This window comes from Pteropus alecto, unplaced genomic scaffold, assembly GCF_000325575.1.
Source record: "Pteropus alecto unplaced genomic scaffold, ASM32557v1 scaffold86, whole genome shotgun sequence".
Lineage (NCBI taxonomy): Eukaryota > Metazoa > Chordata > Mammalia > Chiroptera > Pteropodidae > Pteropus > Pteropus alecto.
Window position 1 is genome coordinate 9,932,671 of NW_006442109.1, and position 27,284 is coordinate 9,959,954.

At 37.9% G+C, this 27,284-nt stretch overlaps 1 protein-coding gene across 2 annotated transcripts; it reads left to right on the forward strand.

Moving 5' to 3' along the window:
• On the forward strand, positions 1 to 27,099 carry INTS14 (integrator complex subunit 14). 2 transcript variants are annotated; one of them, XM_006920251.3, is made up of 12 exons: positions 1 to 137; positions 3,686 to 3,969; positions 5,279 to 5,386; positions 8,185 to 8,340; positions 9,060 to 9,178; positions 9,617 to 9,759; positions 11,395 to 11,487; positions 13,204 to 13,348; positions 14,644 to 14,777; positions 22,499 to 22,617; positions 24,613 to 24,678; positions 26,372 to 27,099. In XM_006920251.3, exons 2-12 carry the CDS (start codon positions 3,748 to 3,750, stop codon positions 26,621 to 26,623), a joined length of 1,557 nt encoding a protein of 518 aa, XP_006920313.1. In that variant the 5' UTR covers positions 1 to 137; positions 3,686 to 3,747; the 3' UTR covers positions 26,624 to 27,099. The 2 variants fall into 2 exon arrangements, with proteins under 2 accessions (XP_006920313.1, XP_024894541.1); XM_025038773.1 differs by lacking the exon at positions 1 to 137 and adding an exon at positions 429 to 873.
• The last annotated feature ends 185 nt before the right edge of the window (positions 27,100 to 27,284 follow it).

Sequence of the window (27,284 nt, forward strand, 5' to 3'; positions counted from 1 at the left end):
GCAGTCCTTAAAGCCCCGCCTCAGCCCCGCGCGCAGTCCCGGCGCCGGGTTCCCTTTGTCGCGCGGCCCTATAGTTCCGGTCGTGGTGCGCGAGCGGAAAGTTTATGCGGTCGGACTGTGCCGGCGATGGGCGCGGGGTGAGTAGGGGCGGCCAGGGGCCTCAGGTTGTCTTTCGTTGCTTGTTAGACCTGCAGGAATAGGAGTCAGGGGTGGGAAACGAGGCGAGGCCAGCGCCAGGTTTTTCCGCCATCCCGGTGGCCGCTCCGCACGGTCTCTGAGCCGCCAGTTCCGGGGCCCAGCTCCCGGCCTCCCGCTCTCTGGAGCTTGGGGGTCGCGAGTTCCGCGTAAAAACCATGATTTCGCCCCCTGCTCAGGCCCTCTGCGCCCCCTCCTCCCATAAGAGACTTCCAGATCTCTCTCTTTCTCATTTGTCTTTTTGCTGATTTCAAGGTGAAAATACACCTCCAGTTTCGATCCAAACGGAGAAATTTTGTATTTCTAGGCTGGCGGTTTAAAGATGAAGTTCTGAGAACTCCGGAGGGACTCATCAGGGCAAGGGAAGTCAGGCTGACTGGGAGATCTCAGGGTTGATGAGGACCCTAACATGAATGGGCGGGCCCTTAGAAATTCGAATGGAATCATGCTTTGAGAGTGAAACTGCTGAGAATCAGTGCTTTATGAATGAGGTGATTGTCACCTTCAGGGAATTATAAATGTGTACTGATGGAGACTTGGCATTAAGGCCAGATCAAGCGGCTAGATAGGCTTTATTCCCAGGAGTAGACTCATTGAAAAGACCCCCTAGTTGTCTTAAGCAATGCATGGAAACGGTACTTATGGGAAAGGTGTGAAGATGGCGTGGAAGACTTGCAGGTGAGAATCAGCCCAAGTGAGAAACATAGCCTGCCCTCACAAAATTGCTGGACTGTGGTGGATAGGAATTTCCTTCTATCAGGCCTAGACTGCTTGAGTGAACCATTCTTCGAGAACATTCAGTTCCCTTTTTTACTTCTGTGCTTACAACCTGAGTACTGAATTGGTTTCCCATGCCTTTGCCATTGTTAAAGAGGTTTGTTTACTGATGGATACAAATGCATCAGTCAGGAGAAAGAGCCAGTTCTAGAGCTGTCTGCAGAGAAGTCAAGACTGTTAGCTATGGTCAACCATTCCAGTGTTACAGCAGATTTTATGGGCCAAAAGTGGTTTCTTATACCTGATCTAAATCTGTTTTGTTTCTAAGTGAAGGTAGTACTACTCCTTGTGATCCCCAACTTTCAATAACATAAAGGCCTCTATGTATGAATGAGACTACCATAGGAGCTGGATAAACTCTACATGGACAGAGGCATAGGAGTCCCCGGTCTCTCTGCTTGAATGGAAAGGAGAGGAGGAAATGTGTTTCTGATGTCCAGAGTTAAAATTCATCATATATTTTGCCAAAGAATTAATGTTATATCTGGTGATTAGGGGTAGTTCATTAGTCATCATCAAACATTCGTCAGGCACTTACTATGTACCATTTACTGTGATGGGTAGGCTCTGAGGAGACATTGGTGGGCAAAATCTGACATGGCCTGTGCCCTTAGTGAGCATTTGGTCTAATGTAACCAATATTGGACAAGACCTCACTTGAACAACACAGCTGTCCCAGAAAGTAAATAAATTTTTTTTAAAAACAGTAGATAAAATAGTACCAAGCTGATACACCTAAGCTCATGCATTTGACACTAAAACCCACAGGCTCTCAGAGCCTGTTTGACTGGACAGTTTTAATGAGCTTTATCCGGCTTTCTAGCTCATAGTAGCCAAGAAGCAGCAAATTAGAAAGGAGAGTAATTGCATAGGATTACTGAGAAAAGTGGAATACAAGCTGATGGTCTAAAAATTAATTATAAAGAGGAGGCACCAAAACACAGCACAATAGGCTGGATCCCTTGAATACAAGGCATTGTTTTCTTGTATGTTATATAACATTCTTGTTTTATGGAACTCTAACAGTCATTATGTAGAAAAGAGTTAAATGGGAAACACAGGGTTGGCAAATTAAACTGGATTCTTTGCTGTAGAACTTCTCAGTTTAATTAATAAGGCCTGAACTCATTTTTCTTGGAGGATGCCTCCAGAACAGTATTCTGCAGCACATGCTTGGGGAAATGCTGGTATAAACATCAGGGTAGCAGTGTGCTGGGCTGTACTGGTGTTTAGGTTGGTGATGCCAAGTCAACGTAAGAGTGTGAGTTATGTTCAGCACACAGTATTTAAGGAGGCACGGAGGAGAGATACACAGTAGTTTTCTATCAAAATGCCTAAACATTTTGGAATTCTAAGAAGTCTGGAGAGTATGTCTCCTGTCTGATCTTTATTAATGTTGGATACATGAAGCATTACTGTACTTGAACTGTATCTTAGATTGTTTTGTGGTAAAAAGGCTTTTCCTACTTGACTGAGTCCCTGGCCCTATTTATAACATTCTTCCATGAACTGATATGTTCTGAGTTCCCAATAGCCTATTTACAAATGGAATTTTAGGATATCACATATTTGTAGTTGGAAACAACTAAAACAAACAATCTGACCACTGTTAAGTGTTTTGAAGTAAGTTCCAAAGAAGAAATTAGTGCACATTAAATTTCTAACCTGTTTATGTCCATTCATAGTCTTCTCTATATAAATACAATATGATTTTTATGAAGTGTATACATACAATCCTGTGATCCCTTTTCCTTTATTAATACTTTATGTAAATATTTCTGATATATACATATGTGTTATTTTCCTTTTATTTATAGCTTTGTGATATTTCATTGTGTCAATAAACTATAATTTGCTTAATAATTGATTAGCAGCAAGCTTTGTCCCCATGAGCAGGTCTGTGTATCTGTGAACTTTTTTTTTTTGAGCACAGAAATGTTTTCTTCATGTTAATTTTCAAGCCATAATTTTAAAGAACTCTTAGTTTTCTCCATTTCTTCTACATTTTGACTTTTATACACAATTTCATGAGGTAATGCCAGCTGTCATACATATTCTTTAATTTTGTTCTTTTCCTTCACAGTTAAAGGCCTGTGGCCTGGTTTACGTTCAGTGAGTACTACTGAGGCTAGCAGTAGTCTGTGGCTTTTGTCAGGCTTAATGACTTCCAGCTTTCTTTAATTTGGATTATGATTTTACTAGCCCTTTCATTTTTATATTTTGCATTCATTTTAATTTAAAAAGAGACAAACACCAAACAACAAGATAATTAAATGCACAAATACTGTTGTATCAACTAAGATAGTGATGATGCCCCAAAAGACTGGTTGATTGTCAAAAAGCACCACCATATAACAACTAGAAATATTCTTTAGTAAGTTAAGTGTTAGAGAGATGACATAGGAATGTTTATTATATTAGGTTGTATAAAATTTGGAACTATGAAACTCAAGGACTAGTTTAATGTTTTCTTAGTAGAAATAACTTAAGGTGGTCCTTGATTTATGGCCATTTATTGGGTGATGCCAGAAGTATTTATAATGAAGTAAGCTGCTTGCTTCCCTCCTCCTGAATTCTCTGCAGGTTTTCCCTCACCTCAATTTAAATGGGGTTTGCCTTCACTTATTTCTGGAATATTTGGTTAAAATTATGGTGAAAAAAATACTTTTTATTCTCCATGACTTGCAAGCCTAACCATATTTATTTTCTACAGCATTTCTCTATTTAGAGCTGTCTGTCTGCATTCTGATTGGGAACATTGGGATCATTTTCATCATGCCAACAGTAGTGGTAATGGATGTGTCCCTTTCCATGACCCGACCTGTGTCTGTCGAGGGGTCTGAGGAATATCAGCGCAAGCACCTCGCAGCCCATGGTTTGACAATGCTGTTTGAGCACATGGCCACAAATTACAAACTTGAGTTTACAGCCCTTGTGGTTTTTTCATCGCTCTGGGAACTGATGGTGCCCTTCACAAGAGATTATAACACCCTACAGGTACAAAAAGGAATGAGTTAGTGTATGTACAGGGCTCAAATTTATAGGGAGGAAAAAGTGTCATATTGTCCTGAATATTTTGATAAGTCTGTGGCCAAAGTATCTAAGCATAGCTATAAAACAAGTATTCACAACCAGCACGTTTTATGCCTTTTGGTAGAGCTATGAGTTAGAACTGGGTTGTTGCCTTTTTGACTCTTGATTTTCTTGAATTCTCTCAGGATATAGTGCCCCATTCCCTACAGTTTAGGATCTTTACGTTCAACACTTAACTTCTTTTGCTATAAAACTTGAGGAGATAAAAAATAGCCTTTTCTTATAAAAACTTATTCTAGAGTAATTCAAAATTCTATTTCCTCTCCAACAAATAGCCTTTGATTTACAGATGCCAAGGAATTACAATTTTTAAAACTCAGTTGATAGATGTTATCTTTCAAAGATGTCATCTGTGATATACCCAAGAATTTACTTTCTGACAACACCTCTAAATCATTAATATTTCCATCAGGGCCTAGCACAGTGCCTTACCCATAGTGAGCAGACTAAGTGTTTTTAGAATTAAATTGAGTAGTTTAATAATTGCTAGGCAGTCGAGGAATTCAGGATCAATGTAGTTTGATTTTTTAAATATAAGTAATAAAATTTTATTAAATCATTCCTTTTATTATCTCATATTTTTAAGTGACTCAAAAGCTTTTTTTTAAAGTTGCACTGCCTTTTTTATAAGTGAGTAAGCTAAGGATTTTGGATGTTCAGCAGTTCTGAAATAGAGAATAGCTGTATAAATACTGCAGAGTAATTGTTAAGACCAGGAGTCCTGGAGTTAGTGACTGGGTTCAGATTTAAACTGTGCCACCTCTAGATATGAGACCTGGGAAAGTGACCTAATCATTCTGTACCTTAGTTTCCTCATTTTAAAAATAGATTAATAATCTATAGGGTGTTGTGATTAAATGTACTGAAAATACCTAGAATGGTGTTTAGGATATAGTTAGTACTCAAATTTGTCATTTTTGTGATGTGTTCAAAAGTTCTTTATTTTAATTATTTCTGTTAAGGTCCACTTCTAAAGATAGAAACTTAGTGTGCTGTTCAGTCTCACCTGATAAGAGGCAGAATGAAGGGAAGCTCTTTTAGTTATGTTTTATAGTTGAGGAAGTCTGTTTTACTGTTTTCCTTTAAGAACTTATGCTTAGGGGCTCTCAGAAACAATTTCCCCTGTGTAACATTCATGCTTTGAATTTTTATGTTGTTTTCTAATCACAAAACAGTAAAGAATAATGAGCAATTTTATCTTTTATTCAATCAGGAAGCACTAAGTAATATGGATGATTATGATAAAACCTGCTTGGAGTCTGCATTAGTTGGCGTTTGCAACATTGTTCAGCAAGAATGGGGTGGTGCAATTCCTTGCCAGGTAATGATCAGTTCTTTTTCATTGCCCTAAGTTAAAAACGTTAACCACTGAGGTGCCTGGACTTTCTTCAAGCTCTGGCACAGCATGCATTGTAATTTCCATAAACTACGTTATATACTATTCGTATCTTTTTCAAATAAGGCAGAAAATCAGCACTAATACGCTCAAAAAGCAACACAATTATGCCTTATGGAAAGCATTCTCCTAGTAAATTGACTTCTTGTAAACTCGTATTGTTTGTATAAAACACAAAGGGCTCATAGTGGAATTTTAGAACATTCCCTGGAAGAGGTGATTATAATTTTTTGAGTGATAGAATTGTAAACATCAGTACAATATAGCCTATCTTCATTATCTCAATGTAGTATTTATTCAGCAGACTTTTAACCATCTCAACTATCTGAGTTATCTAAAAAGTGAGGAGTTACGAATGTCATAAAATCAGTTGCTCTTTACTTAGGATCCACAGTATATCCACATTAGAGCATCAAATCAGAGCAGAGTGGTAGCAGAAAAAGAGAATTGTAAGTTTGCTATACACAGGTACTTTGAGAAGTAGTAGCGTATTTTAAAGGAGAAAAAAGATTGCTAAAAGGAAAATCATAATACTGTAGTCTACAACAGGAATCAGCAAACTTTTTCTGTATTTTAGGCTTTGCCGGTATCTATGGCAACTCCTCAGCTTCAGTGTCATAACATGAAAGCAGCCATAGATAATAAGTAAATAAATGGGCATGGCTGTGTTCTGGTAAAACTTTATTTCAAAAACAGGCAGTGAGCCAAAGAGTATGATTTGTATTACAGGGTCAAAAATAGGATTCCTCAGTAGTGTCAGTGGCATCACTGGTATTTATTTTTTAATTAAAAATAAAATTACGGTTGCCTGGGAGTGAAGGAAGGGTAGGAGTTGACTCAAATGAAGCAGAAGTGGTTACATCATTGAAAGCAGTTGTTGGAAATCATAGAACTATATACTAAAAAAGTGAATTTTATTGTATGTAAATTATCTCAGTAAACTTAAAATTTTTTAAGTTGCTTTTTCTTATTATAAAACTACTCAGTTTTGTATAGTATGAACTTGTGGATAAATGAAGACCCTGAGCTACTACTAAAAGGTTAAATCAAATCACTAGTGGATACTTACTAAAAAAGCTAGTAAATGCCTTTTGATCAATTTCTTTTAAGAAATAAAAATGTTTGGCACCTTACTTTGTAAACATTGTTTATTTGGTAAGTCAGGCATACAAAATATCTAATTTCCTAACAATATACTGAATTAACAAAGTTTTGTTGTCAATATTTACTGAACTGGAAGCTAGTAGGTAGCACAGTAGTTTTAGAGAAGAATCTCAGAAAATATGTGCACCAGAAAGACATCTGCCTTTTCATGTTTTTTATTTCTTTGCAAAAAGGAAGAACCTGAATTTGAGATGTATTGTATCCTGAGGGCAAGGGGCTGAGCCTGAATTCACTGAGACTTGCTTGATGAGTTTTGGGGTGAACAGTCTAAAACACTAGACTAGAAGTGAAAGTTATTAGTGATTGTTTTTATAATTAGTTACTATCATATGGATTTTTTTTAATATAGAATTTTTTTAACCAACTTTTTAGACAGCTGGACTGTCTTCATTATCTGAGTAAAATCTATCTCGTTTTGACATTACATGAAATATTTCATTATCATACAGTATCTGAAGAAGCTAGTGGCAGAAGGAAATTATTATAAAGCAATTATTGGTACCTAGGAGAAATTATCTTGTAGTCAATTGACTATCTTCCCCAAAATTGACATTGCTCCAGGGGACCTCCATTAAGCATTCTTGGGCTTTAGAAGTAAGTGCCAACCTTGGTACTTCACATAAAACAACCTCCTAATACTGCCTTAATGGTCTATTATTATCGCGTTAGTAGGATAGGCTAGGGAGACCAAAAATAATCCTCCCCTGGAATGCTTGCAAAGTCTGTGCCCTCCGACAAGATCACTTTGAAGCAATGAGGAAAAGAAAATGCTTTCTAACTACTGTCTATCGTTGGTAATTTTGAAGGCTTTTTCAAATTGCAGGTTAAGAGTGCATTTTAAAGGTCTTGTATGGTTAAATGGCTTTTATTAACACATTTTTAAAGCAATTGTCATTCTACTTGACCAGGGGTAGAGTTTGTCATCTTTGTCATCAAAGTTCAGACTTCTGTGCTGATACTTCTTAGGAACACATGTAAAATAGGTCCTCGTGCCATTTTTGACATCAGTGCCTTAGGTGCCACCTCCTTATATAAGAGATAGGATTCTAGCTTTAATATAATTAACTAAGAGTTATGAATGTTTTTGTCCTTTTTTTTTTAAGTGTTCATAGTTAGGTACTTTTAAAAAAAAAAGTTTAATTAGATAAAATACAGTAAAATGCATAGATCTTAAGTAAACAGTTCACTGAGTGTTGACAGATACATGCACTTATATAACCCCTGCTCCAGTGAAGACATAAAACATTTCCATAACCACACAGTTTCCTTATGCTCCTTTCTAGTCACTGTCTCCCCCATGCCCCACAACCCCTGTTTGATTTATCTTAGCTTTGTTTTATCTGTTCTAGAACTTCATATAAATAGAATCATACAATGTGTCTATCATCTTTCACTTGACAAATTTTTTGAGATTTATACACATTATTGCTCATATCCCTGCAGAGGTAGATTTTTCAGTGTAAATGCAATTAGAGAGAAATGAAAACATTGCTAAATGAGACTGCTTTAAATGAGTATGTTATTTTATATATAAACTTTCTCTCGCTTTTTGCAAACAGGTTGTTCTGGTGACAGATGGCTGTCTTGGCATTGGTAGAGGGTCACTGCGGCATTCCCTAGCTACACACAGTCAACGAAGTGAGAGCAACAGGTTTCCACTACCTTTTCCTTTCCCATCTAAGTTATACATCATGTGCATGGCAAATTTGGAGGAGGTAATGCTTTTTAGCTAAGTTCTTTTTAGTTTGATTAGATACATTTTAGAACTCAGTTATTTTTTAGTGTGTATATTCCATGAGTATCATATTGCATGTACTATAACATTGAACTCCACTGGTTTCAGCTGAGGCTGGTCACTAATTGTATTTGAAAAGACTCAAGATCTCAATGTCTTTGAAAGTTCAGAGTGTTGCCCCAACTGTTTCCTGAGATGGTGTTAAATATTTCCCTCATTTAGGAATTTTCATGTCCATCCCACAGGAATGTTTACAGGAATGTGCTTTGATTTTTTTGGTAAAGTAATATGACTGATGCATGTTTTATTAAACTTTGCTTCCTGATTTTCTCGTTTACTCAGGAACATTAAACCTTTCTTTACTTCATATTTTCTATCTGTAAAATGTAGATAATAATGGTACTTACCAAAAGATGTTAGAAACACTTTGGAGGGAAGATATTGTATAAATACCTACCATGGTCACCTCTGAGAATCTTTGCAGAACTGCTTCTGAATGACATAGCTCTACTGGTATCATTTTATATGACATCCCTCTTTGGTAACCTTGAGTCAAAATTGTTATATTTTCCTTCGCACATGGTTAAAAAATCATCTATTATATTTATTGTCTGTGTTTTTGTGATGGGTATGACCTCAATGTGCTGATAAAATGGCATTTCATGCCACTTTAAAGGGGTCATCTGTTTTGCTTTGTAGCTTCAGAGCACTGATTCCTTGGATTGCCTTGAACGTCTCATAGACTTAAACAATGGCGAAGGGCAGATTTTTACTATTGATGGCCCCCTGTGCTTGAAAAATGTACAGTCTATGTTTGGGTGAGTATATACTTGAGGTTTTTTGCCTTCTTACAGTCCATTATAATTTGATAGCCAGCAATAGTAATCTATTTTACTATTTCTAATTGTGTCATTTTATTTTCCCCAAGTTGTACTTTTTTTGGATAAAATACTTGGTAGTAGTGATTTTTAAAAGTTCATTCCCTTTTAAATTAAGCATGACTAAATCTATAATGCCTATAGATACTGACTTCCTTATAGTGACTCAAGCAATTTGAGAGATTAACTTGGTTTGGGGCTTTTCAGAATTGAAATTGCCTCACCAAAAATGTCAGATTTTGTTCTATTTCACAAACGATCACATCGTTTTGGAGTCAACTCAAAGGGAAATCTAACTTAGCATATCGAAAAAATTACTTGAAGAAAATTATGTGTATCATAGTATTCTTCCTATAACAATTAATCATCATATTCTAGAAAACTGATAGATTTGGCATATACTCCTTTCCATGCTGTTCTCAAGTGTGGCCACCTAACCGCTGACGTGCAAGTCTTCCCCAGGCCAGAACCTTTTGTTGTAGATGAGGAAATCGATCCTATCCCTAAAGTCATTAACACAGGTAACTTTTTTTTTAAATTTCCTTCTTAGTTCTTCTGTTTTCCTGACTTTTTCCTAACCTCTGACTTTTACTCTTCCCTCTCCAGAAGGGTGGAAAAGAAATGTAAATTCCAATACTAGGGTGCTGTTGTCATCAGTTATACACTTTGGGTGGGAGGATGCATTGCCTAAGAGGTGGCAGATTAGTGGTCTTTTGTGGTGATGGTGAGGTCATGAGTTAAATCTCCAATCCTAGATAATTATAACCACAAATTACTAGAGTTGGAAATCATGGCCAGATTCATTAGCATTGAAGTCCTTGAAGTACTTCTTAATAGATACTAAGATTAATTAGCATCATAATATTGAGGTCGTATATGAAGGATAGACTTGGCTGTGTGACTCTTGTATGATCCTGGACAACTCACTTCCCCTTGTTCTTATTGGCTACATGAATGGAATCTCTAGGTGATTGATGGTCTCTAAAGTCTCAGCTCTGATATACTGTACCTCTCTAGCCCTGTTGCTTATATTATAACTAAAATAAAGCTATGTGCCATGGTTTTTACCTGGTTCATGTTGCTGGTTCTGTGCTTCGCTGAGATTGGCGAAGTGAAGAGTCAAAAGTAACAGGAATAGTGGAGAGGAGAGTTGTCTCCTGTTAGAGGGTGTACTCCTTGAGTTGTGGGTACATATTAAACCTCATTGTTTCAGTCACCATTGCACCATCAGCATTGCACCATTGCACCATCGCCTAATGTAGTGTCTGATGCTTAGTAGATATTGACTCAGTAATTGTTCAGTCAACAAATGATTCAGATTAAGTGCACAGTAAATGTTCATTTCATTACTTTCTTTAGCTGAGTAATCAGCTAATCTGAGAAGCAGATTTCCTGATATGTTAGAAGTACAGTGTACTCACCATGAGCTTGATTTTTAAAAAATTGTTTTGAGAATATCAGTGTGTGTATGCCTGGAAGAAAGATTGAAAAGCAATTCAATAAAGTATTAATAGTGGTTTCCTTTAATGATGAATAATGAGCGACTATTTTTCTGCTTTACAATTTTAATGTTTTCCAAGTTTTTATACTATTTATATAATCACAAAAACTTTTAAAAAGTACTTTGGGTTACAACTTTTATTTTTTACTTATTTTGGGTTTTCAACAAATATTTTTGGTCATAAATAATAGGCTTCTATAAAACAAAGAAATCATTTTCATGTTTGTACTGCTATGTTGGTTTTTTCTCAGGGAAACATTTTTAATACAATGGCTTTATCCTCCAAGGATGGCTACTTGGAGTTGTTGAGGAAGTGTTTGACTATGACGCTCCCTGGTGGCCTGAACATCCCTGATTATAGAGGGATTTGACCTTTTAAGCTTTTGCTTTGGCTGGGGACCTGGCCTCATAAAAATAAAGTCTAAGCTATTTGTCATATAACTTAAATTCATTAAATAAAAAACAATTATCCTTATTTCCTCAGCTTCCTAAATATAAATTTATTAGAGTTATCCAAAGAAGCTTCTAATAACCTCCCTAGTCATCATATTTGAATTCCCTACTTGAATTAAACATTGCGTTTGTGAAATCTAGCACATAGAAAATAATGTACTTTTCTATAGCACTAATTAGTTCTATGTTGATTCCTTTTCAGATTTGGAAATAGTGGGATTTATTGATATAGCTGATATTTCAAGTCCCCCAGTTCTGTCCAGACATCTGGTCCTACCTATAGCACTTAACAAAGGTGAGTTCTCTTCCTATTCTCGTGATACATATGAAGCATCTTATTGTCTAAAGTTATTTTTAAATGTTAGTAGGATAGCTCATTTTGCAGAATTTGGGGGAAAGGAATGGTTACAGGATTGGACCGGATTTTTAAAAATGGAAGGTTGCCTAATATACTAGAAAACTAGTTTTGCCACTTTACACTACGGAAAATATCTTGACACATAGTTACTGTGTTTTGTTTTGTTAATTTATAGTGGAAGTCCTCTTTAGAGATGAGAATGCTTAGTCCCTTATCCAGAGCTCTGCTGAAAAAGCCCAGGTTGTCCTCAAAGGTTGCCTGATAAATGTGGAGTCAAATACAGCTTCATAAGGGAGAGAATTTACATTTGTTCTGTTCCAGTGCCTAGCACATAGTAGATACTCAGAAAATACTGTTGAATGAATAGATGAATCTAGCCTTTTGTGCTGCTCATTACTTCAGAATAAAGTCATGTCTCCCAAAATTCAACATCTTTCTGAAGAATGTTAGTCTCTAGCACTTTACACTTCTCATTTCTCTGTTCTAGGCTGATCCTCCACTTTATATTCACCAGGTTTCTCCAAGAAGTGTATACAGTTAATCAGGTTTTTACTCACTGAGTGATGATCAAATTTTATGTATGCCAGTTATCTCAGTTGGAGAGTTGGGTATTCTCTAACCCGCAATCACACATTCACAGATAGAATCTTAATATGTTCTCACAGATGGCTTATTGTGATCGTAGTGTTTTAATTTACCTTATTGTTCTTGATATTTATAATAACCAGGTTTTCCTTATTTCTAAGGTCCTGGTTGGAGGATTCTTGCATACGCATATATATTGCCAAGAAAAGTGGGGAAAATGAAGAGTTTGTGTAAGGAAACTGGAAAGAAAAGTATGGGAAGGCAGAATGAGGCCATATTGTAAGGGCTGCAAGCTAAACTGGGCAAATTCTTCCTATTGAATGAGGAAGTCTTTGAATGAAATTGAGCAGACAGTTCCAGAGTGAAGTTAACTGTAGGAAGATTTATTTGTCAGAAGAATATATGAGAGACTGGAGTTGGAGAGTCAAGAAGTTTATGGAGTAATCACCTTTTACCTTTGGGGGGTGCCCATCCATGTGCTGCCTGAAGGCTGTCAGCTGAGAATGTTCCTGACATCTCTGAATCTGTGGTTCTGTTCAAATGGTGCCTGAAACCCCCAGGGAGCAGCTAGTTGAGTGTCCTGGTAGAAATTGTGGAAAGCTGATTTTTTTTTTTTTTTTTTGGATAGCAGCTTCACTGAAGTATAATACCATTTACTTCACCAATTAAAGGGTACAATTAATTAGTTTTTAGTATATTTACAGAGTTGTGCAACCATTACCACAGTCAGAGAATTTGAATTTTAGAATTTTCACTACCCCAAAAAGAAACCCTTTAGCTATCAACCCCTAGCCTTCCATCTCCCTCAGCCCCAGATAACCACTAATATCCTTTCTGTCTCTATAGATTTGCTGCTTCTGGATGTTTCATATAAATGGAATTCATATAACATGTGAAAACTGATTTTTATGTGGATGTAGGAAGACAGGAATATGAGTTTTTCTTGTTACATATTCTTTTATAACTCCATGTATTTTCCTTCCAAAGCTAGAAACAACCAAGAGTATAATTGGGGTTTGGGATTTTTATAGTAATCTCCGTCTGACCTGTTTCCTTTTCTTTTTACAGAAGGCGATGAAGTGGGTACTGGCATAACTGATGATAATGAAGATGAAAATTCAGCCAATCAGATTGCAGGCAAAATACCCAACTTTTGTGTCCTGCTCCATGGCAGCCTAAAAGTGGAAGGAATGGTAGCGATAGTTCAATTAGGGTAAGAAACTTTGTTTACCTTTGGTTAAGTGAAAGGGAAAATCAATTTACAAAGTGAAATATTTCCCAGACTTTTCTGAAAAGAAAATAGAAGGGTCCTTGTCACCTTTTTCCTCTCTCTGCCATACCCGTCCCACCTGCTATCACCTTCTAAACTCTTTAAATTATCCCCTAGAATAAGTACAGAGCGAGCCTATTAATTATATTGCTTTTATATTATATCTTTTCTTAGTTTTCCTCTTTCTTAGTCTATCTAGGAAACTTGGGTTCAGTTACAGCAATGCTACTAACTTGCTATCGGATCTTATGCAGTATTCATAAGCTATAAAATGAGGAGGTAGAACTAAATGAAAAAAGATTCTGATGTCATTCATTGAACATTTTACTGTGTGCCAGGCATTCCTCTAGGCACTTTATGTGTATTAATTCATTTAATCCCTCACAACAACACTATACAGAAGGTATCAATATTATCACCATTATATAGATAAGGAAACTGAGGCTTAGAGAGGTCAAGGAACCTGCTCAAGGTCACTCAGCTGGTAAATGAAAGAGCCAGGATTCTTACCCTTGCATTCTGACTCTAGAGTCCATGCTTGTAACCACTTTGCTATATTCCTTCCCTATGAGGAAAGCCCTTCTAGCTTCCACATTCACTATCTGCTTCCCATTCTATAATACCTGTTAGGAAAGAAGAGGCGACTGATCATCTTCTAGCCATTACCTGGGGTTGACTGATATAGAAGATAAAGAGGTTAGGAGTCCTCAGAAGAAGCATGGCTCCATTTCTGCTTTAGTTAATATTCCAAAAGGAAGAATGCAGTTCTTATTAGGTATTAGTTTACTGTATTTCTTGGTACCCAAGCTACTTGTACTAGCTCTGAATATGAGAATTACCTGGGACCCTTTGAGAAGTATGAGCAGAGCTGGGTGATGGCTTTGTGCTCTTTGTTGCAAGGGCTTCTGTATTGGTGCTGCTGTGAATGACTCAGGCTGTAGCTGAAAAGACCTGTAGCAGCCATTACTCCTCACCACCTGCAGCTACTTGCTGCCCTTGTGATTTTTTTCTCTTTTAAGACTGCTTTTGATTTCCATATCTATATAATTGAATAAGAATATGTCTCAGGGGAATGGTAATATTAGGAAGCAGCATTATGCATTTTCAGGTTTAGGATTTGGCTTTAGTAAAAGTAATACATTCCTATGTTGCTCAAGAGAAAAACACAGATTAGACTTATTTACCTTGACAATCCCAGGCTTGATGTTCTTCTGATTTTCCATCTTCTCTCTATCTAGTCCTGAATGGCATGGAATGCTCTACTCCCAAGCTGACAGCAAGAAGAAATCAAACCTCATGATGTCTCTCTTTGAGCCTGGCCCAGAACCTCTCCCATGGCTAGGGAAAATGGCACAGTTGGGTCCTATTTCAGGTATAACCCAGATCAGATTTTATTTATCTCGACTTTGTTTTCTCTCTGCTATTCTAAATGGCTCTGACTGTGCAGAGAGTTGTGTGATCGCCCTGATGAGTGTGCTGTGGTCTCTGATGCTAGATATGTACATGGAGAACCCCAAGAGTTTGATATTAGAACTTTTAACTGTATAGGTTAGGGCAGGGGTCCTCAACCCCTGGGCTGCAGACCAGTACTGGTCCATGTCCTGTTAGGGACCGGGCCGCACAGCAGGAGATGAGCAGTGAGCAAGTGAGCGAAGCTTCATCTGTATTTGCAGCTGCTCCCCAGCACTAGCATCACTGCCTCAGCTCCACCTCTGGTCATCAGGCATTAGATTCTCATAGGAGCACCGGTCCCTAGTGCCAAAAAGGTTGCTTTAAGTACATATAAACGCTTATAGTGAAAAGCTGCTCTCCATAAACTTTTTTAGTGTAATTTTCAACCCAGGTAACTCCTAGTCATTCCTAGAAAATTTAATCCCCTTCCTTATTAAAACTTTTCCTTTGGCTTTCTCAACATTGCATTCCCTTGATACTTACCTTTTTCTTTAGCAACTTTTCTTTTTCTCCTCATCTTTTCTTCTTGCCTCATGATTCCCAAGATGTTGTTCTTTGCTTTCTTTGTGTTATTACTCTCTCCCGGTTATTTCATCAGCCGTTATGCTTCCTACTCCCCCAGATATATAACTCTAGTCCTGCTTGATCTCTTCCTGGAATTTACATATTATATTCCCACTTCCTAGTTGGATCTCTCCACCTGGATATTCTGCCAATCCCAAGCTCAGTGTGTTTGTTATAGAAACCATTGACTCTCACCCTTTCCCTCCTAAACCGTTCTTTATTTTTTCTCTTCTTTCCGATGGATGCCTTTGTACTCTTAGCTACTCAGGCTCCAACTGTAGAGTCATCCTTGACTCATTTGGACCCATTTCAATTTCAGGAACATCTACCAAGGAGCCTATTTTATACCAGGTCCATGGGATACAAGAGTTAGCAGGAGTTGCTCAGTGTAGTGGAAAGTGGAATAATAAACACAGACTGACACAAGATCAGAGTTAGCCTACAGGAGGAGATGATCACCTCTGCCTAGAGGACTCAGAAAAATCTTCACAGAGGAGTGACACCCTAGCTGAGTTTGGCAGGGGTGGGGAAGAGGAATTTGCTGAGCCAGTGAAAGAAGAAAGGGCATCCTGGACAAATGGAACACCTATAGTAAAGAAAGGAGCGCTGGAGCACAAAGTGTAAGGATGGGAGGGCCAGATGGTAGGTTAGAGCAGGAATCCCCAACCTTTTTGGCACCAGGGATTGGTTCACTCACCTGCCTGCCGCTCACCTCCTGCTGTGCAGCCTGGTTCCTAATAGGCCATGACCCAGTACCGGTCCATGGCCCCGGGGGTTGAGGACCTCTGGTTTAGAAGTTGGCAGTGGCTAGAGCAGGGCAGGCCTCGTTTGAAATATGAAGAGCTGAGACTATTCTGCAGGTACTGGGAAGCCACTGAAGGGTAGTAATATGGTCACATCCTTCTAGCTGTAATGAGAACAGTGGAGATACCAGTTAGGAGACTTTGTATTCTGGGATTGGTGCCCCTGGAGTTGTGTAATATGGGCAAAATTCAAGTGAGAGATAGTAAATTTGCATTTAGAAAGACAGCTGTGGAGTGTGAATTTGAAAAGATAAAGTCCTGCAGTTAAAGTCTGATAGTCCTGAAGATGCGAAGGTGGGAACCAGAACAGGGGCAGTGGCTGAAGACAGAAAAGACGGGATTCATGTAAAAGATATTTAGGAGGTAGAATCGACAGCGTTTAGGCAGGAGAATGAAAGAGAACAGTTGAGAATGATCCCAGGATTCTGACTTGGGCTGCAGGGTAAAAGGTGGTACTATTAATTGAAACTGAACAGAGGAAGAAGAGTAGATTTGAGAAGAGCATCTTTTGTGCATGTCGTGTCTGTGCTTATGAGATTTAGGTGAAGGTGCCTAGAGACAATTTCTGTAAGAGTCTGGAGTTCAGGAGAGAGGGCAGAGTTAGAAATATAATTTTTAGTTATAAGCATATCCCTCATAGTTAAAATGGTGAGAATGTGGGAGATTACTTAGAGTAATGGTTCACAAATTTGAGTTTTTGTGTACAAAAACAAACTTGGAGAACTTTGTAAAAATTCTGTTTCCTAGGCCCCACCTACAGAGATTCTAATTCAGTAGGTCTGGATTCAGGCCCAGGAACTTGAAGTTTTAATATTACCCAGTGATAACAATCTAGGTGATCCATACCACACTTTAAAAAATCCTAGCCTCAGGACAGTTTATAGATTAAGGAAAAAAGCCAAGGACCAGACCCCTAGGAAGAGCCACCTACCAGGGACAGCGGAAAAGGGCGTTAGTAGAGCAAAGTGAGAAGGAATAGGCAGATAAGAGAGGAAAAGTAGTAGAAAGTGATGTTGCAGAAGCCAAGAAAATAGATACTCAAGAAGGAAGTACGGTGACATGGCCTACAATATCTTACACACATGCCTTTTGCCATTGAAGCCTAGAGAAGATTTTGATAGAACATAGGCCCTGGAAGCTAGGCCAAGGGTCAGCAAACTTTTTCAGCAAAGGGCCAGATAGTAAATACTTTAGACTTTGCAGACCATATGGTCTCTGTCATAACTACTGAACTCTGCCATTGTATCACAATACATAAATGAATAGGAATAATTGTATTCCAAAAAAATTTATTTATGGACACCAAAATTTGAATTTTATATAATTTTCATATGTTATAAAATATTATTCTTTTGATTTTTTCCCCAGTCATTTAAAAATATAAAAACCATTAACTCAAAACAGGAAATAGGCCATAGTTTGCCAGCTCCTGAGTTAGGATCCAGGGAGTGGGGTTTTAAAGCTCACACAGGAACCAGAGACATGTCTTTGGTTCCAAACAAGACAAGGAACTGACATCTCTGAGTAAAGCTGGAAATGTATGTCTACCCCTTCAGTCAGAGGATGATAAAAATTCTGATTGTTTCTACCTGCTTTTCTAGATATAAAGAAATTTAAAAGTTTCCCATGAGAAATTGAAGTCCAAGTCCTGTACCATGCAGATTGACACTATCTGAAGTGCAGACTTCTAAAACCAGACAGTACAAAAACTGGTTCTGAAGTGATGAAACCCTTGGTGCATCCTCCAGAAGCTAAAGTAATGACTCTAGGAATACCTCTACAACCCAGGGCAAAAGGACTTCTACAGAAAAAAAACTAATTCCCTCTGAAGATGAGTTCATGATTTGAAAAAAAGTTTCTGAGTCACATGAGGATTCTATCTTCTTTGAAGGAAGGCCCACAGGAGGATTAGCACTTTGAGAACTTAATCTGAAGACACTGTAGAATTTAAATGATTAAAGAGGTTTAGAAAGGACTAGAAACCCAGAGGAAAGAAGAGGACACTATGAATCAAGAATCATTTGATCTTGACAGGTTATTGATGGTATTATTATAAGAGTAGCTTCAGTAGATGGTTAGCCAGGAGACAGGTTGAGGAATGAGTTAGAAATGAGAAAATGAAGATGACAAGATTGGCCACCAAGAGAAGAGAATTAGGGCAGTAATTCGAGGAGAACACAGGTCAGAGGAAGTTGTGTGTGTTAGGATGGAGATTCCACACCTTCATCTAGTCTCTCTCTAGTGTTCCTACATTCTTCTACCTTTTCGTTCTCACTGCTCTTGCCTTGTTGTGGCTTCTTTACCGTTTACTTAGCTCAGAGGTCAGCTAACTGGCCTGGCCTGCAGGCCATATTAGCCCACTGCCTGTTTTGTAGGTAAAGTTTTATTACACAGGCACACTCATCCCTCATCCTTTTTCCATATTCTCTATAGCTGCTCTCTTGCTTCAGTGGCAGAGTTGAATAATTAGAACAGAGACCATATCACCCACAAAGCCTAAAATATTTACTCTCTGGCCCTTTACAGAAAGTTTGCCGACCCATGACTGAGACTATTGTGATTGTTTTCACCACAGATGCCTTTCTGTAATCTAAGACAGTAGCTTCAAATTCCTTTCTGTCTGGCTTCCAACCTAGCAATACTTGGCTTGGTATATATATTCTTCATTCAAATTGAATTGCTGTTTCTCTGCCTTATATTTGTTTTTTTTTTCTCCCTCAGGGTCTGTTCTTTTCAGTGAGGATAGTAAGAGCTAACATTTTATTGAATTTAATTTTTGTACTAGGCACTGTGCTAGACACAATGAAATGTATCATTTAATTCTCACAACAGTCTTATGAGGTTGAGATTGCCATTATGGTAACAAGTAAAAATTGATAATAAAACCTACTTTAGAGGGTCGTGGAGAGAATTTATTGAGGCAGTGTGTAAAAAGAGCCTAACACAGTAGGCACATAATAATGGTAGAGCCTACTTTTTTTTATATTTATAAAATCCATTTATTTTTGTTTGTTTTTTACTATTAGTTATAAGTATACAGTACATTGGTTAGGCATTTACATAGTTTATGAAACGGTCCCCCTGATTACTCTATCTCCCCTCTGGCTCTACACATAGTCATTACCTGACTGCATTCCCTGATTCTGTGCTCCACTCCCCGTGACCATCTATCATTTATTTTTTTAATCAAAGCAAAGTATGCAAAATAGTACCATTGTTTATTCTTATCCCTCCTACTTCTAATTCTGTTCCTAGAGAAAACTACTTTTAACTTTTAATTGTTTCTTTTGGTATTTGCTTACATTTCTAAAGAATGTAAGTATGTAGCTATTTCTTGACTTTTTTAAAATTTTAATTGTCATTTTTTCACTTCTTAAGGATGACTACTTAGTTCTCTTACCACCACCATGCCTACCCATCTACCCAAGAAGCACATTTTTCCCTTCCTCTATCCTTCCAATGTGGTTATAGTGGGGTTTTGTTGTTGTTGTTGTTAAATCAGTATTCTGTACTTGTTAGATGATGTAAATGTTATTTACAACTAAGCCATGTGGTATACCAAGTTACATTTCCTTTGTTTTGCAACTCTTTGTCCCCTGCCCCAGTTACTTTTTTTTTATTAGATTTTTTCCTCTTTTTCCTAACAGGCAACATAAATGTATTCTAACTTCAATTAAAAAGAAAGCATATATTGGAAAGACACTGAGGTTCCTTAGAGACTCCAGGAAAAGAGCTGGGCAGCCAGCCTTCCTCTACTTTCTGTACTTTTCTTTCTTTTTTTTTCCCTTTGTTGTTTTCTGTGTAGCTATAGCTAATTCCTACCTAAGTAAAATACACTCTTCAGATATTTTTGTCAGGTTTTTTTTTCCTTAGAGTCATCTCCTTTCCTCGTTTCATAAATGGACTGGTTGTTTTCTCAGCCTTTTGCCTAGTTCTCTTCACTTCTTTCCTATGGATCTCTGATATCATGAATCCTCCTGAGAAAAGGATACATAAGAAGTAAATGTTTGAAATCTTGCATATTTGGAAATATCTGTACTTCATCCCTTACACTAGATTGACAGAGTTTGGTTGAAATATTGAGGTCTAGGTTGGGAATCATTTTCCCTTTGAGTTTGAAACATTGTCTGTTGTTTCTTCTGGCTTCTAGTGTTGCTACTGAGTCTTGTACCATGCTGGCTCTCTGTGCTTTCACTCTAATCTGTTCTCTGCACTCCTTGAGGTTCTTCTTTGTGCCACTGGTGTTCTGGATTTTTAGAATGATGTATGTCGTTGTTGTTCTCTTCATTTATTGTGCTGGGCACTCAGTAGGCCATTCCATCTGGCAATTCATATTCTTCATTCCTGGGAACATGAATTATGTCTTTGATTTTCCCCTCTCTAAATTTTCTGTTCTCCCTTTCCAGAACCTATGTTTATGATTTGTGTGTATGTGATTTTCTTCTACCATTTTTCTATTTTTTAATTTTTGTTCTACCTTCTGTGAGGTTATCTTCAACTCTATCTTGCAACTGTGTTTATTTATTTCTGCTGTCAGATTTCTTATTTCCAAGAGCCTCCTGTTATTTTTTCACAAATGCAGTATTTTCTGTCTGGTAAGCCAGTTACCACATACAGGTTCCAAACAGGCAGTACAAAATAGGCTATGATTACATGTTGAAATGTTTAGTACTAATAATGAGAACTGTAGGATAGAAAGATCTAGAGAAATTACTGTCTGCCAGAAAAAGTTGGGACAACTTTATAGAGAAGGTAAGGTAGTATCTTGACTTAGAATGTAAGTAAATATGGGTAGGTGAGAGATGGCACTGTTGAGTGATTGAAAAAGTGTCATTGGGACCAGGCCCACCTGAGTCACTGTGAAATCTGTGAAGGTCCAACCTCTCTGAACTTCAGTTTCTTCATCTTTAATAGAACTAATAATATTTACCCTCTAGTGTTGCTGTAAGGAGAGAAGTTGTTTGGCACACAGTTGTAATTTAATAAACATTCTTTCTAAGTTTCTTGAGGCCAGAAAAATATCTTCTGTAGCCATACTTCTAGCTTGCTACGCACTGGGGTCTTACTATAAATAATGAATGAATAAGTTAGTGAGGGAATAAATGAATGAGGAAAGGATTGCATTTCAGGCAGGGGAAATAACAAATAGTGGCAGGTAAGTTGGATATAAGCATGTTGCATGGGAAAGGATTGTTGGGATCTTGGCCTTATTGAAAATGTTTATACAGAGACAAGTATTCATGGAAATATGTCTGGAAAGCTGGGTCAGTACTTTTTGGAGGGGTCGGGAAGAGGGACTGACAGATGTAGTGTGGGGCCAGTGTAAAGCATTTAAATTACTGACTAAATTGGGGTTAGAAAGCTTCTGGTTCAGTTAGTAAAACTGGGCTAATTCCAGTTTTCAACATGAACATTTGGGATTTAAGCTCCCTAACTTGGGAAAATGATTTCCACCCTGTCTACCCCAGAAGGTGTAATAATAAGGATAAAATAAGACAATAGATGTTAATATGCTTTATAAGTTTGTGCCAGAGTTTCATTGGCTTAAGAAGCCAGTAGAAAAACCCTTGTTTATCCATGTGGCTATAAAACTAACATGACTCTAATTCTTTGGAAGCAATAACCTAATAAGCTGTAATAAGGTGGCGTATGTTTCAACAAAAAGTATTTTTCTCCTTGCCCTTTTCCTTAATTTGGCCATATATAATTTTTCTTTTTAATTTTCTCAGTGCCTAGACCTATGCTGTCTAATCCAGTAGCCACTGGCCACATGAGGCTATTTAAATTTAATTTAATTAAGTAAAATTTAAAATTTAGTTCCTCAGTTACAGTAGCCACATGTCAAGTGTTCAGTGGCCACTTGGTCTAGTGGTGGCCTTTTTATCATCACAGAAAGTTCTGTTGGAGAGTGCTGGGCTAAACCTTATAGAACTGCAGTATATGTACTTATATATTTTTAAAATAGTACTTTAGTATTATTGTATTAGTTTTATCCTCTCTGACTTTAATTTATAAAACAGATAAAAGAAGCTTCTTTCTTTAAAAACATTAAGTTATGTTTTACTTACATGAACCTTGGATGATTATTTGGTCTCCTCCATCAGTAGCTTTCTATTGAGAGCAAGTTCCCCAACCTGACTAAAGTTAATGGATTGTCTTAATCAGGGAAGTATCAGGATGTGGACGATTGAATAATTCAAAGAGCTTCTAGCCTAATTGGAAATGTGATTGTGTTTTGCCAGATATCATTTCAAGAATGTCTTTTTCTTTTAAGATGCTAAAGAAAACCCTTATGGTGAAGATGACAATAAGAGCCCATTCCCCCTGCAGCCCAAAAACAAACGCAGTTATGCCCAGAATGTGACTGTCTGGATCAAACCCAGTGGCCTGCAGGTAACATTACTATTCACATTGCTTTCCACTAGGGACAGGAGGAAGGATTCTGACAGGCAGGCAGACATTTGATTTTATTTTCCTTTCTTTTGATACTTAGTAATTCATTTACTTTTAATGTTTGTCATTATTTCCAAAAAGGATTTGAGGTGGCCTACAGTAAAACACGTATATAGCAAAATCATTTTTTATAAAATTTAGAGCAATATAAAACCTAGAGGAAGAGGGGAGTCAATTGTGCCAGGAACCCAAGGCAAAATGATAATTATATTTGTGCTATTTGGCTCTGAGCTTCCCACTACCAAGATCAAAAAAGAAACATGTAGGATTTTGTGTTAGGTAGCTATGACTGATAAAAGGAAGCATGTCAGTTTGTGTAGAGAGAGACATTTTCCTGGCATTGAATTTTAAAAATGTAAAATTTTTAACATGCTGAGGCATTGAATAACATAATGGATGTGATTACTTCCATCCCCACAGTAGAGCCTAAACCATAGTATTACATAGTAGGTAACTGCACATAAACACTTCCATGGGAAGCCAAGATTATACTGTTATCAAGGTATACTACTTTCAGGAAAGGTATGCAGTGACACTTCTCCCATTGACGTAAAGTCATTTATATCTATTTTTAAAAATCATTTATCTTCTTTTCTCATTTGAGTACCATGTTTTTTTCCTTTGTTTCTCTAGTGTGTCCAGCTCAAGTTAGATGAGAAGAGCAGTCAGGCCACCAGAAGTAGCTTATGTTGATGGCATAGTCTCTTCTAGCCTCCTTTTCATAAAGACTAGATACATCCTGCCATGACTAAGGGGGCAGAGATCACTTCTCTTTGTTGGAAAATCATGTTCTCCCTCTTTCCTGCCATCCCTTATCCCAGTACTTCCCTATTGGAAAGATTTCTTCTAAAGTTTTCTGAAATTATTTTTTAAATTTTATTTTGGTCTGGGTATATATTTTTTTATTGTGATGAAATACACATAACATTTACCATTTCAAATATTTTAAAGTATACAATTCAGTGTCATTTAGTACAATCACAGTATTATACAACCATCACCACTATCTAGTTCCAGAACATTTCATTACTCTAAAGGAAACCCTGTGCCCATTAAGCAAGTTACTATGTTCTCATCTTTCCCTTGGCCCTTAGCAACCACTAGTCTACTTTTTGTCTGTATGGATTTACCTATTCTGGGTATATCATATAAATGGCATATATAATACGTGGCCTTTTGTGTTTGGCTTCCTTCCACTAAGCATAATGTTTTCAGCATTCATTTGTGTTGTAGCATATGTCAGTACTTCACTCCTGATGATGGCTAAGTAATGTTCCATTATATAAATATGTCAAATTGTGTTTATCTGTTCATTCAGTTGATGAGCACTTGGATTGTTTTGGTTATTATAAATAATGCTGCTATGAACATTTATCAAATTAATTTTTTTTTCTTTTGTTGCTCTGCTGTTGCTGTTGTAACTAAGAAATGATAGCCAAATCCAAGGTCATAAAGATTTACCCCTATGTTTTCTTATAAGAGTTTTATAGTTTTAGCTCTTATGGTTAGGTCTCTGCTTTATTTTGAATTACTTTTTTGTATATGGTGTGAAGTAAAGGTCTAACTTCATTCTTTTGCATGTGGCTATCTAGTCCTAGCACCATTTGTTGAAGGGACAGTTCTTACCCCTATGGAATGGTCTTGGCATCCTTGTCAAAAAGCAGCTGGCAGTGTATGTATGGGATTTCTGGATGTGTTTTTGTGAGACAATTTCATTTCTGTCACGAAGGAATTTATTATTATCAAGCATTTTGAAGGAAGGAGGGGCTTTAATAATGTTGAACAGAATGGTGACATTAACTTAGAAGGGATCCTCATCTTGACACTATGGCTCTGTTCTCATTTTCATTTTTTTAAATGTTTAGAGCCTTCCTTTTGTTTTCTTTCTCCTTTTATCATAGATTTCTAATGTTGAATTCTTTTTACCTTTGATAGACAGATGTACAGAAGATTTTAAGAAATGCAAGGAAACTACCTGAAAAAACACAGACATTCTATAAGGTAAAACTACCAGAATTACAGTGGAAGAGGGTAGGCCAGGCACTATTATGTACCAAAAATAAATGGTTCACAATTGTGTGGGGTAGCAGAGTGAACATGGATAGGAATTAGAAATGTATGGCTTGTGCTTTCAGTTTTTTTCATTAGTAAAGTCAGTAGAAGTGATGGGTCCATAGCTACCCTAAAATACAAGAATGACAAGTGTTTAAATGGCTCAATTCTGTGTTGGTGCTGCTGTGAATGGCTAAGGGAAGGAGCTGAAGGGACCACAACCCTCATAGCCCTTAACCCTCCTCACCACTCCCATTGGGCATCCAGTCTAACCCTAGACAACTATTGTATATGACTTCCTGGGATGGTGATTGCCCAGAATATTCTTACTGTACCAGAGAAGCTGCTTCCAGGAATGACTTCTAAAATTGCACATTTATTGCAAAAGGGTGGCCTTCTGCAATCATATCCAGTTAATCCAGACCCATTGGTAGAGGGAATAAAGTTACAAGGAGTGATGTGGAGTGTGAAGCATTAAGCTCACTTGTATCTCCCATCCTTCTGGTGTTTGGCCAAAATCAAATTATGCAATGTGAGGTATGCTGTGTTGTCAATTGTGTTCTAGCTTGTTAATCTTAAAATATGGTACACACAGCCAGCCCCAGGCTGGCATTTCTTCCAGAGAACATACATGCTATTTTGTCTGGATGTTATCTCATTATCTTTAAGTCACTATTGTCTTCAAACCTTATTATGTAGTGAACTGATGAAATCAAGCAAGAGCTACCTTAATCAAAGTTCAACCAGAGAGCTGCTCAGCCTATCAACTGAAGCCCATAATCCACATAGGCCCTTGATGACCACTCCTTGGCTACAGTCCCTCTCCCTGCAGAGCTTTCTACACACGATTGCCAGCTATCTATTCAAGATGGCACATTTGTACTTTGGCATTCTTCTGAACTTGTCACTTGTTAATAGATGATAGTGGAGAGATGGTCAGAAAGCCCGTTCTCTTGTCTGGTTTTATATAATCTTACATATTAGAGCTGAAAAGGGCCTCTACCAGGCAACTGTGTCAACCCCTGCAGTGAGCAATGAAGAGGTTATCCTTCTCATTTTGTAAATGAGGCCACTGAGACCCAGAGAGGCTACACAACTTGCCCAGATCATACTAAGTGGTTGATGGGGCACTTCCTATTTCTCTGCTTCCATCCGCTACTGGATGTTTTTGTGGCAGTCTTTCAGGTCAGACTTCCTGACTCCTCCAGAGCCTCCTCCAAACATGTTCATTGTCATTCAGCCTGAGGCCCAGCCAGAGGGGCAGGAGAGGCTTAAGAGCCCTCTGACATTTGGGGCAAGCCTTTTTCATACCTGAGTAACAGAGGAAAGGTAACCCTCCATAGATTTATGGGTAAATGAAATGATGTATGCAATACCTCACCGTGTTTGGCATAAGAGCTTATTAACTGTGCTGATGATGACCTGTGTTTCAGTCAGCTGTCTTCCTTCCCCAGCTTTTTTCTGATCACCTGTAGAGGAACCGCTTTCCAGTCATGTCGTTAAACTAGCAGCATCTCTGTACAAGTGTTTCTTCTCATATAAAAATGCTCACTTAAGTTCAGGGATCAAGGAGAACGTATTCTAAGCTGAGCACTTAAAAAGTATATGGTGAGGAAAATGCATTTTTTTAATCTTGTTTCAGGAGCTGAACCGTTTACGAAAGGCCGCCCTGGCCTTTGGTTTCCTGGACCTGCTCAAAGGGGTGGCTGACATGCTGGAAAGGGAGTGCACACTACTTCCTGACACAGCCCACCCCGATGCTGCGTTCCAGCTGACCCACGCTGCCCAGCAGCTCAAGCTGGCCAGTACTGGCTCCTCCGAGTATGCCGGCTACGACCACAATATCACACCTTTGCAGACAGACTTCTCTGGGAGCAGCACTGAAAGAATGTGAAGACCTCCCTGAGGCTGCCTCAGAAGCACCTCTTGCTGGTTTGAATGACTCTGCTACAGTCTGAAAAGGGTTCTGAAGGGTGGTTGGCTGCTTAGGCTTTGACTTTAGCTTTCTGGGGCTCAGTCTCTTTAAACCCAAGACACTTGTTGCTCTCATGATTGGTACATCTCCTGAGAAGCTTGAAGGACTGATGAGCACAGAGCTCTCCCCCTTTCTCAGGAAACCTAACTAGCAAGGGTCCTCTGGCCTCCAAAAGGTGTCTTTTATCAAACATAAGGACATTTTCAAGCTTATGTCCCTGGAATAAGCAATCCAAACTGTCTGGGTTTGCTAAGTACAAGCCCTACACCACTAAGTTTCAGAACTTAGAACTTGGGCAAAACTTGGTGGTAACCCTTAGGTGCTTTTGGTATGTATTGAGATATACTTTTAAATAGCAACCATAAATGTATAAAATTATTCCTGATTCTTCAAGATTTTTTTTTTTTTTTTTTAAGGAAAATATTTCTTCAAGGCTTTTTTTTTTTAATGAAAATAAAATAATCTGGTTTTCTGTAAAATGGTTTCACTGGGAAACTAATGGGTCTTTGCCTTCTGGTCTGTCCTGTCACCTAGATATAATTTCAGCATCCTGTGTGGCACAGATTTATGTACCATGTAC